Raw genomic sequence first — 17358 nt, 5'->3', positions numbered from 1 at the left:
CGGTGTGTGTGTCTGTGCGTGTAAAACTTGGGGTGGCTGAAGTGTTTCCCTAGTAGTAGGCACCAGTGACCTGTGGCAGGCCAGATAGAGAGGCAGAAGGAACACACCTAGGCAGCTTCTGAAATTGACAGTCTATCCTTTACCTAAAATCTCAAACAAATAGGTAAATGTCATTTGCTCTTAGTATAACACTGCAATCGATCAGGGTAGCTCCTGCTCCGAGCGGGGGTGAACTGTGGAAGTGAATGCTAATATGGTCTGGAGCCAAAAAAAGATGGTTCTTCCATACATTACCTTTTCCTCTCTGGAAATGACAGCTCGCGGTACCCTTCCCCTGCACCCCCACGGCTCCATCCTAGTGTATAAAGCCCATTCTCTCGCGGCTCTTTCTTATCCATCCTAATCAGATTAAAAGGAAAATTATTGAGACGTTCTGGTTCAGTATTTGTGGAACTGCCTGAAACCCAAGGTCTCTTCTTTATTTAACTCTGACAGAAATCGCTTCTAGAAAGGCTTAATTCAGTAAACTGAAGAAGAGGGGCTGTTAACTCGTGTCTCATTCCATATGGCCTCGCGTTTCCTTTCACTCTCATTAAAACTTAAGTTCTCAAAAACGCACATCCTCACGGTGCCTGTCTCCGGGCACAGTGAGCCTCCGAGAGGCGTGTTTTCAGGCGTTTAGCTGCTGCTGTCTTCATCCTCCTTCTTCTTTTTTTTTTTTTTTTTTTTTTTTTTTAACAGAGTTAGACAGTGAGAGAGACAGAGAGAAAAGTCTTCCTTCTGTTGGTTCATCCCCCAGATGGCCACTACGGAGCCAGGTGCTTCCTCCTGGTCTCTCGTGAGGGTGCAGGGCCCAAGCACCTGGGCCATCCTCCACTGTCTTCCCGGGCCACAGCAGAGAGCAGGACTGGAAGAGGAACAACCGGGACTAGAACCCGGCTCCAATCCTCCTTCTTTAACCGCATTGATGACTGCCTGTTTCCTGTGGGGAATATCACACGACAGAGCTTCCAGTCTATAGTGGACGACCTGGATGCAAGCAGAAACTCCTACCACTTGCTTCAGCATGTGGTCCTGAGAGAGTGAGTTAGCCTCTCTGAGCCTTGGGGTCCACGTTTATAAAGCAAGAGAGAACAGTGCCTTCTCATAACATCGTTGTGAGGATTCGATGAGAAAATGGTGTACAGACTCAAACAAGCCTGCTGTCATAGATAAACAGTAAACATGGTGACAGTTGTTATTCTACCCCACTTACCTTCAAGTAGGAACGTGAAGCAGCTTACAACAAAACGTTATGGTGGCACTAAATCTTAGCTTTAAATAAGACTTCATCATAAGACACATGTCAAACTAGGGAAAATATTTCAGACATACATGAAAAGAGGATAATTTCATTTACAAAGACTTCTTAGAAATTGAACTGGGCAAAGGATAAGGTCTGGCAGTTCACAGAAACAGCAAAACAATCCGTCAGTAACACAGGGTGGCAGTGAACATTGCCTGTGGCCTTGACCGGGCTAAAGCTTACCCAGCTTGACCAGCTTACCCAGGTGGCTGGTGAGATGTTAGTGGGGAGGGCGTCTCCAGAAGAGCTGAGCACTTGAATCAGTAGGCTGAGTCCAGAGGGTGCAGGTGGGCTCATCACCCAGGCTCCTTTAGGGCCCAGATAGATCCAAGAGCAGGAGAAGGGTGAGTGTGTCCTCTTCCTGAGCAGGGACATCAGCTGCTCCTGCCCCTCTGCCCCGATGTCGGCTCCCCTGCTTCTCTCGACTTCCCTGGGCCTTCCGCTTGCAGACAGATCCTTGGACCCTTACCCTCCGAAGACACGTGAGCTGGTCCTTCATGATATCTTTCTGTATGTCCACATGTGCAGGCATCTCTCCATATTCACGGGGAATTGGTTCCAGGACCCCTACAGAAACCCAGATCTGCTGATGCTGTATGGCATTCGCGTGTAATCTCTGCACATCCTCCTGTATACTTCAAGTCCCCTCTAGGTTACTAGTAATGCCTAATGCTAGGTAAATAGTGGTTCTGCTGTGTTGTTCAGGGGATAATGACAAGGGGGAAAGTCTATACGTGTTCCGTACAAAGTGTTTTTTTCCAGATATTTTTGATCTGCAGTACGTTGAAGCCACAGGTACTACAGAAACCACAGACAAGCAGGGCCAACTCTGTCGTATTGGTTCCGCTTCCCTGGGGAACCCTAATACAGATGCTTAACCTTACACATAACAAGACCGAAAGCTTTCTAAGAGGATTCTTATTTCATCTAGCAGTCATAATTTCTAACAGGGGTTAGGAGCCTGAGTGAGGACTAGGAGTGGAAGTGTTAGCAGCACACGCTTTGGAAGACATTTTGACAGGGTCCGTCAACATTCGGTGTGTAAATTCCTTCTGACCCACTGATGGCCGCCTAGGTCTATGCTGTAAGAACACACATGTAGAAGTATGCCAGAATATGAACATGGATGGTCCCTGCAGTACCCCCAAAACTGGAAACCTCCTAAAACACTCACAAACAGGATGCTAGTTAAATGATGGTAGACAGCTTCGGTGCAAATCTAGATAGCCACTTAAAAGAAATAAAGTGTGTGTGTCCTGATTTGGAATAAGGTATTAAGATACATATAAATATATATAAAGATATATATATAGATATATATATAAAGATATATATATATATAGAGAGAGAGAGAGAGAGAGTGGATTTTTCCCCTAAGAATGTATAAACTTTGTCGTTTTCCTTGGGAGAGAGGAACAGGGTAAAGGGAGAATTATGGGGAAAAATTAATACAAAGGTAGGTGCTCTATAATAATATACTGAGTGCATTTTATATGATTTTGCATATTCTGGCTTTTACCATGTGCATCTGTTGCTTTTAATTCAAAATCCATTTGTGGGAGGTGGAGGTGGTCGTTAATGAAGCGGTGGAAAGAATTGTTTCCTGTAGTTGAGAGTAAATTTGCCTTTGGGTTTCCTAACAGCCAGTGCAAAGAAGGAACCTTGAGAAGGAAGTGCAGGAATGTCACCAGGAAAGAGAAACGTTTTTTTGATCTTGATCGCTAAAAGGAATACAGCCGCTAAGGAGACTGATCTAAACTCAGATCTGATCTCGCTTCTCCCCACTTAAGAGTCCCTGGTGGGTCCTTATCCGCCTCTCTCCATGATTCAGCCTCACCTGCCTGGCCTCCCTACCCGCCGTGTGGGCAGCACCACCCAAACTGGCCTTGGCAAGTGTTCCTCCTGCCTGGGATGTTCCGTCTCTGCTGCTCGTCGGCTCTGGGTCTTCTTTTCGCTTTTTGAGACCTTCAGTTCTTCACTACCCTCCGTGGGAATCGTTTTAGGTGAGGTGTTCATCCCCTGGTCGCCTGGCCCCCTGTGCCTGCTGCAGTAAAGAAACTTGCCACACAGCCCTGTCATTGCTGGGTGTTCTCTGCTAAATGAGGAGCTCTGTCAGGCGAGGTGTACTGTGTGCTTTATTTGGGCCCTGAGCACGCAGCCCTTGCTGGGCAAAGAGCGCGTGCTGGCCGGTCAGTGAGTGCGTGCTGAGGAGCTGAAGTTTGGATTCTTCCTCTTCCACCAGTTAGCCGTGTGGACAAGTCACTTGCTATGGGCCTCGGTTTTTCCATCTGTCCGGTGAGAGACTCGGCTTGGCTAATCCATAAGGACTCTGGCTCTGATGGCTTTTTCCTCCCCCTGTGGTTTGTCAGATTGTCTTATGTGTACCTGGAGCTTGTTCCCAGCTGTCGTACCAAGTAAATTCAAAGTTTTCGAGCTGAGCTTGTTGGAGTTCACTGCACTTCTAACGGTCTGTCCCACATCTGTTCGCCAGATGGGGACGTCAGAGCTGCATCCTACTTGCTTAGCCCAGGGATCCAGAACTGATATTGTCCTCTACTCCTCCTGCCTTGAATCTGTCCCCAACATACTCTTCCCTGACCTGTGCATACAAGAAGTCTCTTTCTTGTCCTACTTCCTCTCCTCTAAGCTGAGTTCACTGTCCTTGCCCTGGACTCCTGGTGGGTTTTGACCTTCCTGTGGGGGCAGGGTCCTTTCTCTCCACTCTCTACCTTCAGCCCTGACCCGACCCCCCAGCACCCCCGCAGGTGATCACAGCAAATGGAAATGGAGACTGTGTCCCTTAGGTCCCGACTTTACACAGGAACGGAAAGAAAGATATTGGAGTGAACCTGGGCTCTTGAGAAGGTGTTGGTACCTCTGTCCACAGCATCTTTTAAGAAAAACTATATTTTTTCACATAAAAGGTTGAATCTATTAGAGAAATTTTATTGAAACTGGGAGCTCTGTAAGAAAAAGTCATCCATTTACTCCCCAAAACAAAAACTTTTTAAGGGCCATTTGGTAACGGAATAGTTAGGGAACATACTAGCAATGCAAAGTGAGAACAAAATAAATGAATTATCCAGTATTTTAGAAGGTAACACGTGGTGAAGAGAAAAACCAAGCAGAGAAGACTGGAGACCGGCCACGCTTGGGCATTCTGTCTGCACAGGGTGGGCGTGGAGCGGTGGGTCAGGTAAGGCTGGATTGGGAGAGTGAGCCGTGCAGGTCGTCTGCCGAGGAGCACTGGGGGCAGAGCCGACAGCGAGCACAGAGGCCCGGGGCAGGCGCAGCCTGGCACTAGAAGCACCGTTTCAGCCGAGCGCGTCAGGGAGCCACTGGGGCTGGTGACGAGATGGCCGTCTAAGGTGCCAGCCTGAGGAGTCGCGCTGAGCGCTCCATGGAGGCTAGGCCACAGCGGGCGGGGGAAGCAGCCTCACTGGCAGGCAGTCTGTCCGAAAGAGCCGATGGGGTGTGGACCAGAGCAATGGTGGTGATGGTTCCAGTCAGAAGGCCGTGATACCAGATGGAATTTTAAGGTAAAACTGACAAGGTTTCCTGTGGGATGCACGAGAAGGAAGAGAACAAGGACATCTGCTCTGGTTCTGTGCCGAGAAACTGGAGGACCTGGTTGCCAGTGTGGAGCTTGGTTTCAGGCACACTCGGGTTAAAGGAGCGGGTAGGCGACCAAGGAGAGCGCGGCAGACGGCTGACCACGGGAGCCGGCGGTTAGAGGGCAGGCCGATTTGCCGGTTCAGGTCGGGGAGTCAGTGCAGATGGCTTCCAGGGCCTGGGACGAGATGAGGTAACCAGGGACTGAGCCTAGAGGGAAAACATGGCTGAGGACGGGCCCGCTCCAGCGCTGGGAGACGGGGCGGGCAGAGCGCTAGGACCGCTTCCTGTGCTCCCAGCCGTCAGAGGACCTGGAGAGCCCGAGGGAACTTTGGTGTATAAAGATGCTGTTCCATTTCCAAAGAGAATATTTGTTGTCTGTGCTGTGAGCTTTTTATTCCAAAATAAACTTTGCCATTTCTTGATGAGTAGACTTCTGTCACCTCTCTTTCAAGGTCATCGTTCTTGATTTTGAAAAAATTCTTTTCACAGAAAAGAATCTCTTTATGACTGAAGCCTGTAATATACCCTTCAGTTACCCTCCTTTTCCAAGAGTAGAAGAATAGTATTTCATAATAGAAGCTTCTGGGTTATGTGAACTCCAAGAGTGTTGTTATCGCCACTGTTTTGATGTGCTTACAGTCCAGCCACCTTTAAACGGGGGCTGGGGGTGGGGTTGACGCGCCATGCCGAGACCCTATCATGAGTCTTATTTAATTCCAGGATATTTACTTGGGGAAGGTTAGAAGGGAATTGGGGAGTTTGGCCGAGCTCGTCCTACATGTTATTTGCTCACGTCCTAGCCGGTATCCGTAAGTGGAGGATTACTGTGAGATTCTGTTGTGGACAATAGAAATCAGTCCTGGGCAGAATAGAAATTCAAACTTGGTTTTGATTCACCTGCTCAGGCTGTCCTTGAGGACACCATCCCTTTTGACGATGCTCCCCGTGCCACGTGCAGAGATGGGTGCAGTTTTCCAATGACACAGTTTAGGTTCTTGTCTCCTTAATCAATAGCAGCGGTCACAGAAGGCCTATTTATTCCCCCTGCCGCAGAGCCAGAGCAGGCTTGACGAGAGGTAATGATTACTGCTCTGATCTCAGCATGTTCTCCTCTCTCTTCCCCAACCCAGAGCACATCTGCTCGATTCTGGCCTCGCTCCTGCGGAACCTGCGGGGGCAGCAGCGAACACGGCTTCTGAATAAATTCACTGAAAACGACAGCGAGAAGGTGGGTGACGGGGACGGTCAGGGTGGGCCCCGGCACTGGGGCGCTAGGCCTGCTCGTGGCCTGTCGCCCTCTAAGGGGCCCTGGGCTGAGTGCCGCTGCCCTAGAATGTCTCCTGCATCCAGACGCCAGTGCTCTGGACCTGGGCAGCGTCTCCAGTTACTCTGCTCCTCCTCTCCCGTGGGTTTCCCCTTGGCAGTGGCAGCAGGACGAGGGTGACGTCAGTGAGCGCTGCAGGGAGGGGTGCGTTACAGTAGGATCCTGAGTGGGGTGGGGGGCACAGCAGAGCCAAGGGACCGGAAGCTTTGGCTTTGGATTGGGGACCTAGAGCAGAACGTGCTTTGCCAGTTTCCATGTGTGCTGCTCCGAGCCTCTCGTTCCCTGACTTTAAAACGGGGACATTGATGCCCATCCTGGAGAGTCAGCGGCGATGGAAATGGGATGGTGATAAGGAAACCGTGGCGCCTGCCCTAGGTGGTCAGAGCCTTAAAGGCCATTGGATGGGTATTTGTGATGATATCCGGGGTGCCTGACCATAAGATATTAGTAGTAAGGGGGGCGACCATTTTCTGAGTGACTGCTGTGGAGTGCGTAGTAGAGTAGCCGGCCTGTCATTGTTGTGTATAGCCTCTCAGCACTGTCTGGTTTATCCTTGTGTACATGTTATTCCCACTCACAGATAAGGAATTGAGGCCTAAGGGCCTGGGGCATTAGGTGACTCGTTCAAGGTCACACCACTAAAAAGTAGCAGAGCTGGAATTTGAACACAGGCTGCTGAATCTAGAAAGTCTGTGTATTTTTTTTTTTTAAGATTTATTAATTTATTTGAAAAGCAGAGTTACAGAGAGGCAGAGGCAGAGAGAGAGGTCTTCCCTCTGCTAGTTCATTCCCCAAAAGGCTGCAACAACCGGAGCTGGGCCAATTTGAAGTCAAGAGCCTGGAGCTTCTTCAAGGTCTCCCATCTGGGTGCAGGAAGCACTTGGGCCATCTTCCTCTACTCCCCCAGGTGCACTAGCAGGGAGCTAGATTGGAAGTGGAGCAGCTGGGACTTGAACCACCACCCATATGGGATGCCAGCACTGCAGGCGGTGGCTTCTCCTGCTATGCCACAGCGCCAGCCCCAGTCTGTGTATTTTTTCATTCTAGGCAGGAGTAAACAGTTCCAGTTGCATAAAATTAAGGCTCAGGCCAGCGCCGTGGCTCAATAGGCTAATTCTCCGCCTAGCGGCGCCGGCAGACCAGGTTCTAGTCCCGGTCGGGGCACAGGATTCTGTCCCGGTTGCCCCTCTTCCAGGCCAGCTCTCTGCTATGGCCCAGGAGTGCAGTGGAGGATGGCCCAAGTGCTTGGGCCCTGCACCCCATGGGAGACCAGGAGAAGCACCTGGCTCCTGCCTTCGGATCAGTGCGGTGCGCCAGCCGCAGTGCGCTGGCCGCGGCGGCCATTGGAGGGTGAACCAATGGCAAAGGAAGACCTTTCTCTCTGTCTCTCTCTCTCTCACTGTCCACTCTGCCTGTAAAAAAAAAAAAAAAAAATTAAGGCTCAAAGCCCCTTTTTGACCGACATTAATTTCTTTCTTGCACTTCGGTTTCCTCATTTCTAAAGTGGAGGGTTGCTATGCAACTTCTCTGCCTTACTTGTCAGGTTTTTTGTTTGTTTGTTTGTTTTTTAAGACTTACGGACATAATGGACAAGAAAGTCCTTTGCAAACTGAACTATGTAAGGTCTTAGAGCCGTCACTCATAGCTAGAGGGGGTTTGGGCCCAGTCTTCTCGGACTGTCCGATGCTGTGTTGACGCATCAACCCCAATTAATCGATCTTAGCTCTTGGGTAAAAAAAAAAAAAAATGACCAAAGTTGCCACCCGCCACGAGGACACCCGCCTGGCCCAGAGGCGGGTCGGAAGTCTGAGCTGGCAGCGCGCGACCTTCCATCTCTGGGAACTCTTAGTGTTCCTCAGGCTGTGTCTGAAGCTTGGTTTTGCTGAGCTTAATACTGACTCTTGAGTTCTCCCCAGCAGAAGTCAGGGCCTTTTTTTAAGTTGCTGAAGGACTTTTTCTCATTGCACTCTCTTCTAACTCAAAAGCAACTAAAAAGATTTTACTCCGGCGTTTTTTAAAAAAAGATCAGCTCTGGGGCAGAATCCAAACATGAAAGGTTTCAGTTTGAAGAAAGAAATTCCTATCAAGTTCTAAGTGAATATCAAGTGTGTGACTTCAAGCTCCTTCCCTGTGCGAGAAGAGTCTTGAATTTTTATTTCTTTCTTTCTTTGTCTTTAACCACTTGAATTCCTGGGAGGGGAGGCCCAGAAGGGCTGGGAAGGGCGTGTTCGGGCGCCGTCCATCGACTGTTCTGCCCCGGCCTGCGGCCAGTCCTGCTGTGTCCCTGAGCAAAGGCCCTTCCAGTGTCTGAGTGGCAGAGGAGCGACAACCAGAGGCAGAGGCGTTCCTCTGCTCCCTTGTCTTGGTATTCTCTCTCCTTCTCATTGAGGCCTGTGAAAATCTCTCTTTCAGGTTGACAGACTCATGGAGCTGCATTTTAAATATCTGGGTGCCATGCAGGTGGCCGACAAGAAGATCGAAGGGGAAAAACACGTACGTATCCCTGCCTGCCTTTTGCCAGTGATTGACTCGTGCCCCATCTGGGTCCCTTGTGTACCTCCCGTCTGCCTGCCGGGATAAGTAGAGGCAGAGGTGCCGCCTACTGCCCTGCGCCGTCTAACATGTCATAAGGGCAGAACACGTGATGGTCGCTCAACGACAGCCTTTCAGGAGGAAGGCTATGTAGCCTTGATCCAGTCTGACCTGGGAGTCCAGGTGGGTCACACAAGTACCCTGACCAAGAGTTTCTCTTAGAAAATATGGCCAACCAAAGAGCAGGGCTGTGACGTGGTACCACGTTGGCAGAGTGTGTCTTGGTACCCCCAGCTGCAGCCTCTGTAGCCCGAGGGAAGCAGTGATGACGGCATAGAGCTGGAGAGAAGCTGAGGAGCGGTAGAACGCGCTCTCCCTGCACATGCGGGGCCTGGCCTGGAGAAGGGAAGTGGGCGTGCATGGCACATCTTGGATTCTGGCACCTGCCTGCTGGTGCTGCCGGCTGCTGGGGGAAGTGACAGGGGCCGGGTGTTGTCCCTTGTGGAGGCATGCTTCCTACCTCCCGCGTTTTTCACCCATCCACTTCCATTTTGCCTCTGCGGCCTGCTCATCTGCACTCCCTAATCAGGGTGAGTTTCCACGTCTAATTTGTAGTTCTCCTGTCTGATTTGTGTTCCATCCCCTACGAGACACTCTTCCATCTTGGTCATGCTACCAAGTGATCTCTTTCTTGCCTTTTTCCAAGTCCGTGAGAAACCTCATTTCCCTGTGACCGTGGTTGGCCAGGTCGCTTCATTTTCTTTTCAGCCTTCTGTCCTCAAAGACACACTGGAGGCCTCGAGCCTCCGTGGTGGGAGAGCCCGTTGCAGTGCCGCCCCATCCAGGCGGGGCCTCGGGCCTCCGCAGTGGGAGAGACCAGAGCGTGGGCAGGGACGGTGACCTGCTGCCTGCACCCCGTTCCTCTCCCAAACGCTGCCTTCCTTTAGGATCAGCAGGAGAGAGGTAGCCGCGGGCTTCCGTCTTGTGATTTCCCTGTGATCTCTAAACCCAGTGAGTGCTCAGATGTTTGTTGGTTGATTGGATTGATTGGCTGGACTTTCTGCTTTCACACCGCGATCTCGCTGCTAGATAAAAGGCAGAGACTCCAACCTGACACCAGCATGTTGCGCACACAGCTCTGAGGTTTCCCGTCCCACCCCGATTTGTTCTGTTCTTTGATTAACTTTGCTTGCCTGTCTCTTCTTCCTGGTGTAGTAATTTGTGTATGATGGACATTTAATGATTGAGTGCTGGAGTCCTCTTTCTCTTGTCTGAATAATTAGGGACAGGTCGGGATTCCCCTGGCCTTTGTAAGGGAGCAGCCATGAGGCAGTTAGAACCTCCCGCAGTGTCCGCCAGGGATTCCCAGGGAGAGGGGGAGGAGCGCCAGGAGGCAGGGGACCTGGGGTTTCTGTGGACACACTGCCGGCCGTGCTCCCAGCATCTCAGCTGTGAGCTGGTGTCGCCAAGATGGACCCTTAGGTGCCCTCGCGCTTTGTGTTCTCCCTCAGGTTCCACGGAGCATCCTTGGGTGACTCTGCTGGGTTTTTTGATAGTAGAAGAAATGCACGGCGAGAAGTTGGTCTGTGACTGAGTGCCTTCTAGAAAGGGGAGTGACAGCTCGGGAGGCTCCCCACACGCCAGGCCGTCAGAGACCCTGGGCTTTTCAGCTCCTGCCCTGCCACCTCCGGCTCAGAGACGGCGCACGATCCAGTTGACCTCTCTAAGCTCTGGTTTGCTCACCTCTAAAATGGGACAAGTAACACTGCTCTGTGGCAATTCTTATGAAGACTGAGCACAAAGAACAGGAAGCACCTTGCTCAGTATGCACAAGCTGCTGCTGCTGTTTCTAGATTTTCCTAGCTTCCTTTGGAATTTTTGTTATAACTTCATAGGTTTTTTTTTTTTTGTATTTGGGAGGCAGGGAGCACCTATCTTCTGGTTTGCTGCCCAGATGCCCAACTGGGTTGGGTCTGAAGCGAGAAGCTGGGAACTCAATCCAGGTCTCCCATATGAATGACAGGAACCCAAGTACTTGAGCCATCACCACTGCCTGTGGGCTCAGCCTTGGCAGGAAGCTGGAGTCAGGGGCTGGAGCCAGGACTTCAACCCAGGTGCTCCAATGAGGCACACTGGCATCCTAACTGCTAGGCTGTGTCTTCTCCTTGCGTAACTGTGTTAAGAAAGCCAGGCCAGGGCTGGTGCCGTGGCTCACTTTGTTAATCCTCCTCCTGCAGTGCCAGCATCCCATATGGGCGCCAGGTTCTAGTCCTGGTTGTTCCTCTTCCAGTCCAGCTCTCCGCTGTGGCCCGGGAGGGCAGTGGAGGATGGCCCAAGTGTTTGGGCTCCTGTACCCGCGTGGGAGACCAGGAGGAAGCACCTGGCTGCTGGCTTCGGATGTGCGCAGTGCTGGCCATAGCAGCCATTTGGGGAGTGAACCAACAGAAGGAAGACCTTTCTCTCTATCTCTCTCTCACTGTCTATAACTCTACCTGTCAAATAAAAAAAGAAAGAAAGAAAGAAATCCAGGCCATCCTCTGAGCCCCAGAGGAGCTACCCCGCAGAACAGAGGCCCCTGGCACCATGCGCTGCTGTGTTGGTGTGAAGCCTGGGCTGTCTTTGAGGCAGCCTGGGTGAGTGCTTGGATGTTGGCGTGTTGGGCATCCTCGCATGTGGCTGTGTGGCAGCTTGGCCTGCTTCCCACAAGATTATCTGTTATCGTTGTTGAAGAAGGTGTGAAATTCATTAGCCCTGATGGAGAGTCAGCGCTGCAGCTGCCCCCCGCCCCCGCATGCAGAGCCGCTGTGTGCCATGGCACTGGGGCCCCGCCATTCCCTGACAAACAGCTGTCTCCTTGATGCCAAGGCCGCTTTGCTGAGCACTGGCACACGCTCCAAGGCCATTAGTGCTCAGCAGCCTCTGGGACGCTCAGAGAGCCAGGGCGGCAGGGGTGAGGGACGCGTTCGTGAGCAGCGTCTGCTGCCCGCACCCCAGCTGTACGGTGACTTAGCACAACACGACCTCCTCCTCGCCTCTCTCCAGGCACAGTCTGTCTCCTCACTGCGTCTCCTGCCCGTTAAATCTGAATGGCCTACACCAGTCGGGATCTAGGCAAATAATTGTTGATTTGAACTAAATGCTTATTCCTCAGGCATTTTGATGACAGTGAGTGTCAGATCAAGACCGAATAAGTGTCTCACATACCTCCCCAAGTCTCAGGAGACACAGCCAGGTGTTGATACTCTCCATGTCCTAGAGCCTTCACCCTCCCTGTCACATCTGACTTCCCTGGGCACTGGCCAAGTGTCCAGGGTTTGCAGTTGACCAAGGCTCACTGGAAAGGATCTGGTCATTAGCAAATGTTGATTAGGTCTCTGCAGGCACTGGGCCAGCGCTGGCCAGGCTGAGCAGCAGAGGGGATCTGCGACTGCGCCTCCCGGAGCAGGAGGTGTCACCCCAGCGGTCCTGTGGATGAGTGCACGCCCATGCTAAGCCTTAAAAGGTGGATGCGTCAGGCATCCCGGGCTGGGGAAAGACCGCAGAGGAATGGTAGGAGGCTTCCTGGGGTGAGGGGGTGTGTGGGAGACCCTGGGCTGCGGAGCCAGGCCTGTCCCTAATTATCCAGCCATGGAGAAGCCTGGAATGGCCCCAGCCCTGCTGCATCTCTTCCTCGGTGGCATTTTGTGTTTAAGGTGTGTGCCCCAGTTGTATGCTTTGAGACATCATGTAGGTGGGGAATTCAGTGATGACAAATGTCATATGCAAAAGCTCCAAACAGGGCCTTGCACACAGGCGATGGTCAGAGAACCTTTGCTTTCCTCTGCGGGACTGTTAGCAACCACACACACATACACACACACACACACACACAACACAGTGTCCTAACTCCCTAACACTGCAGGAGTTTGCAAGGCCAGCCCTTCCCTGCCATTTTTTTTTTTTTAAGATTGATTTATTTATTTGAAAGGCAGAGTTATAGAGGCAGAGAGTGAGAGAGCGAGAGAGAGAGGTCTTCTATCCACTGGTTTACTCCCCAAATGGCCACAATGGCCAGAGCTGTGCCCATCTGAAGCCAGGAGCCAGGCGCTTCTTCCAGGTCTACCATGCAGGTGCAGGGGCCCAAGGACTTGGGCCATCTTCCACCACTTTCCCAGGCTGGATCAGAAGTGGAGGAGCCAGGACTCAAACTGGTGCCCATATGGGATGCCGGCACTGCAGGCGGTGGCTGTACCCGCTACGCCACAGCGCTGGCCCCCTTCTCTGCTTTTGCCCGGCTTCTGGACACCTCCTCCTGCCTGTGGCCCTCGCCTCTGCTGCTCCCCTCCACCCTGGCTCTTCTCTCGCTGTTGCCTCCTCCGCTGCGAGGTCTCTCCCAGCGGTCTCCTCCTGTGAAGCCCTGCCTCCCCGGCTGCCTGCCAGCCTGTAATTACTCCGTTCGTTTGTTTACTCCCCGTCTCTGGGACCATAATCTTTCTTGTTCATCATAGTCTCGGGACTGACACTCAGCAAATGAAGGGCTGCTGCGCAGTTGGCGAGTTCGTGTCTCTCCCTGGACTTAAGGCTCACCCTGGGCTTCCCACGTGACTCCTTCGCTCTCGTTTCCAACGCTAACTTGTATTCTCTGTGATCGACCTCATCGTGGGAAGTGGTCCAGCCCTACCCTGTAGACTCTGTGGCGTAACCGCAGCAATATTCCCTAAGGAAAACTGCCCCTACCTGGAAGAGTCTGTTAGGGCAGACACTCCCACATTTGGGGCCGTGGCCCGCTGCCTTCCAGTTCTGCTCCGTGACCGTGAGATTCTAGGGTGACAGCACCTGTGGACGTACCCCAGGGGCTCCTGGTTAGCAAGATTTGACCTGGACTCTTAAAGGGCAGGCACTGCTTCCGGGGCTTCCGGAGAGCCGCAGCCCCAGCCTTGGGTGAATGTCCTGGCTGCTGTCTCAGCAGGTTTCACCCGGCTCCCACAACCACCACAGCCAGAACACACCAAGGTCCCAGTGTGGGGCGGCCGGCCGGCTCCTTCCAGCTCCTGGCGGCTCAGTGCGCAGAGCGCGCCCGGCTCCTGAGCGTCGGGGGCGAGGCGGAATTACACAGGTGCTGGCAGGGCTTTCTGAGGCGGGGGGAGAGAGAGCCTTGAGAGAGGGTTTCCGTTTTTAGTTCCTGGGAAAATTGCACTCAGCAGGTTGATTCAATAAAGTGTTCCCACCACATACTTTGCGCCGTAATGACTTACAAATTGCATGCTAATTTTGCCACAGTTAAATCATTCCAGGCTTTATCCTGGAAAGAAAAAGATGGACTCTGTAATGAAACAGTGTCCCCAGGACTTGCTGTCTTCAACTCTGCTGTTTCCTTGGCATTTGAAACTCGCCTTAAGATCTGCATGAATGGGGGTGGAGTGTAGGGACGGCTGTGGGAGGCACGTGACCCTCAAGCGCGGGCCAGGGTGCAGCCGGCAGAGGTGTGAGCCTACCATTGGCCCTTCTGCAAGCTGTGCCCGAAGCCTCAGGACCTGCTCGAAAAAATAGACTCCCACCGAGCCCTCCTCTCCGCTGTTCATCAAACCAAGCACCCCCTGGTACGGGAATTTGCCAGAACACAGTGATGGGGAGGGTTCTGTTCTCTTAGTCACCCACTGTTTCAGCCAGGCGCCCACTCACCCCTCACTGCTCCCTCCTCACCCCTTCCCAAGCACAGCCAGGTTCTGTCCCACCCCTGCCCTGTGCCTTGGGCACTGTATTTTGCCTGGCTCTCTCTCACCCACCTCACAGGCCTGTCGCGAGGTCTGGTGAGACAGGGCTGTGCGCCAGGCCTCCCAGACCTCCACAGGCTCCTGGTCTCCGCCGCCTGCCCATGGGCCATAGGCTTTACTGACTTAGCATGTCCAGGCCCAGCTGGCAGCCTCCCGCCCCCGCGTTTGACCCGGTCAGAAGCCTGGCCTTCATCTGTATCCGCACGCTCCTGGGGAAGGCCCCCTGTGACTGTCCCCTGCCCTCCCTCTACACCTGGCTTCGCTGGAGGCTCCCGCCCCCTTCCCGTGTTATGTTACTGCAGCACCCTCCCAACTAGCTCATCTCCCATCTCTAGGTCTGTGCCCTCCAATTCGCTTCCTACACAGTAGCCAGAGATTTTTCCAGAATGAAAGTCCACCTCTGCCACTTCAGCACCCCAGCACAGTAGCACAGGTTTTGCCTTACCATCAGGGTGTGATCTGGGGTTGGCTCCCGCCCGCTGCTCTGGGATGGGCAGGCCCGTCTGCAGCAGCCGCACTCCCTGAACTTGTGTCTTCTCAAGCTTTCTAGACATCGGCCTGCTGCTGTTTGCTCTGCCAGGAATCCCTCTCAGTGCCACCTTCCCACATCCCTCTCCTGCAGCTGGCTGACTGCTCTGTATCTCAGGGTCTTGGCACACAGATTCGTCAGCGAATACACCCCAAGTGTTGGCCGCGGAGCCAGCGGGCCGCCGCGGGCTTCCCCATCAGTTCCTGCGGGGAGCCTTCCCTGAGACCACCTGGAGGGGCTCAGGAGCCAGACCGCAGGGGTGCAGACCTCGGCCCTGCCTCCCGCCCGCTGGGTGCTGGCTCCCCAGCCAGTGACCTGAGCTCCGTGCTTCTGTTTCCTCATCAGAAAAGGATGGGAGTAATAGCGCCTATCGTGGGGCTGTGGGGAGGATTAACTAAGTCAGTGTATAGAAGCCACTTAGAATAGTGACTGGGCCGCAAGGGGCGGCTGTGGTTATGAGTTCTGCTGGCCCGCATTCTGTCTCTCCCTCCACAGTAGCTGTAGATCTTCATGGGTGGGACAGTACTTACTGTCTGTCCCCCGACAAGATTGCCATTTGCTGGCTGTGCGTGCTGTCTGCTCTCCTGGGGGCTGCGGTTCTCTGGGGACTGGCTTATTTGTTACCAAAGATCAAAGGAGCTGTCTGGCGCTCTGTTTTGTGGGAGGAGGAGGTGTTAAGTAAACGTAGAGATGAGGCCACACCTGTGATGGAGGCACCTTGGTACCTACGAAGAACGTGAGCCAAGGTTAGACGTCCCCTCTGCGGCACACACGTTCTCTTCACCTGGGAAATGTGTGTCATGGTAGGGACATTACAGGATCATTTTGAGGAAGACTGAGACTGCTTGTTAAGCCTGGCACACGCTCGCCTCACTGGCCCCCGTGCGGGCAGAGCTCTGGCCTGAGACCCCAGGTTTCTTACCAGAGCTGCCATCATTAGCAATGCATTCTCAAAAGAAAAATTCCTCACTCTGATTCTCCAGCTTGCCTTGGTAGGGCCTTCTCTCCGCCAGGAAGGCCCTGTTCCGGTGTCTGGGCACTTCCACCCATGACTGCAGACAGGGACCGTGTGGTCTCTTGGGTGCTGTGTTTAGGCTGACTCATGCCGCCTCTCACCAAGGCAGCAGGGGGCGGTACTGGCTTCACAGCCTCCTCTCTGACTTCCCCTTCTGGCGGGCAGATTGGAAGCAGCATCCCAGCATCCTGTGCTCGCTGGGAGGCCAGGCAGGGAGTCGGTGGCGCTGCCAGAGACAGCCACATGTGAAGTGAGGACGTGGCTGGGAGAGGGCAACACACACAGCCTTGCAGAAATGGCACCTCGGCTCCACGTGCCACCTCCGTGGCTGCCTTTGGAGATGGATCTGGTTATTTTAGCGGCTTCTGCTGCCATGAATCGCAGCCTGTTCTACTTAATGCGCCATTCGCTGAATTACCATCCACGTTTTCATTCTCACCCTCTCTTATGCAATGAACAAAGCCAAACCTATCACAGTCTCTCTCTTAAAAAAAAAAAAAAATCCCCCAAATTGCTTGTGGAGTTTGCTGCTCCATCTATAGATTTTGCAAGTTTCTTCAATTTTTAAGGAAAAGGTAAGCCATGACGCCCTGGGGCCTGTAATGCTGCTGGTTTGCATTAGCCCCAAATAGGGCACAAGGAGGAAAATCCCATCCTTTTGCTAACACTGAGACAGCCCATAAAACAAAGACTGCTTCTTTCTTTGAGCTACGGAAGCGAGCACAGATTCGGAGCCAGGTCTGGGGGGTTCTGTCCTGTGTCCACCATGAGCCTTGGCAGAGTCCTGTCTCTAGCCTCAGCTTCCAGCTGGAGAGTGGGCGTCGTGATGGATCTCACCTCCCAGAGTTCGCGTGTGGAAAAGTGAGAAACCCGTGACGGTGCTCAGAACAGTGCCTGGCTCAGGAAATCTCACTCTCCTTAACTCTGCTCCCGCCCCCGTGTCATGCCAGAGCAAAGGGACGAATGGCAAAGGCCTTGGACTCAGGAATCATTTGCCAATCAGATCTCCTCCCGAAACTCACTGACAACTGTTGTTTTTTTTTTTTTTCATGGCCACTTATTTATTTTTGATACAAATGTACATGACACACGTCTTGACAGTCGGCCCACCACCACGCAGGTAGGGCCTGGCCCCCCAGGGAAGAGGCAGGACAGGGACAAGAGCTGGTGGTGGGTGCTGGTGTAGGCCTCTCCAGCGTGCCTGGGCTGCAGCTGGGGGTGGGGGGTACCCAGGCCCCTAGAGGG

General features: G+C 52.9%; 1 protein-coding gene and 1 long non-coding RNA gene across 2 annotated transcripts in view; both read left to right on the top strand.

The window, feature by feature from the left end:
• CTNNBL1 (catenin beta like 1) overlaps positions 1 to 17358 on the top strand; it is a 170483-nt gene that overhangs the window by 139443 nt on the left and 13682 nt on the right. Inside the window, exons 12-13 of the mRNA XM_089307131.1 lie at positions 6091 to 6188; positions 8697 to 8777. Coding sequence (XP_089163257.1) covers positions 6091 to 6188; positions 8697 to 8777 — 179 coding nt within the window. The remainder of the gene's footprint in view (positions 1 to 6090; positions 6189 to 8696; positions 8778 to 17358) is intronic.
• Positions 9707 to 14027, top strand: LOC149123367 (uncharacterized). Its single transcript, XR_016215875.1, has 2 exons — positions 9707 to 9827; positions 13304 to 14027. It is a non-coding gene; the product is annotated as an uncharacterized LOC149123367 (long non-coding RNA).

Source organism: Oryctolagus cuniculus, chromosome 11 (assembly GCF_051225735.1).
Source record: "Oryctolagus cuniculus isolate XC-2025 breed Fujian yellow rabbit chromosome 11, ASM5122573v1, whole genome shotgun sequence".
Lineage (NCBI taxonomy): Eukaryota > Metazoa > Chordata > Mammalia > Lagomorpha > Leporidae > Oryctolagus > Oryctolagus cuniculus.
This window is presented reverse-complemented; position numbering and strand designations above follow the sequence as displayed.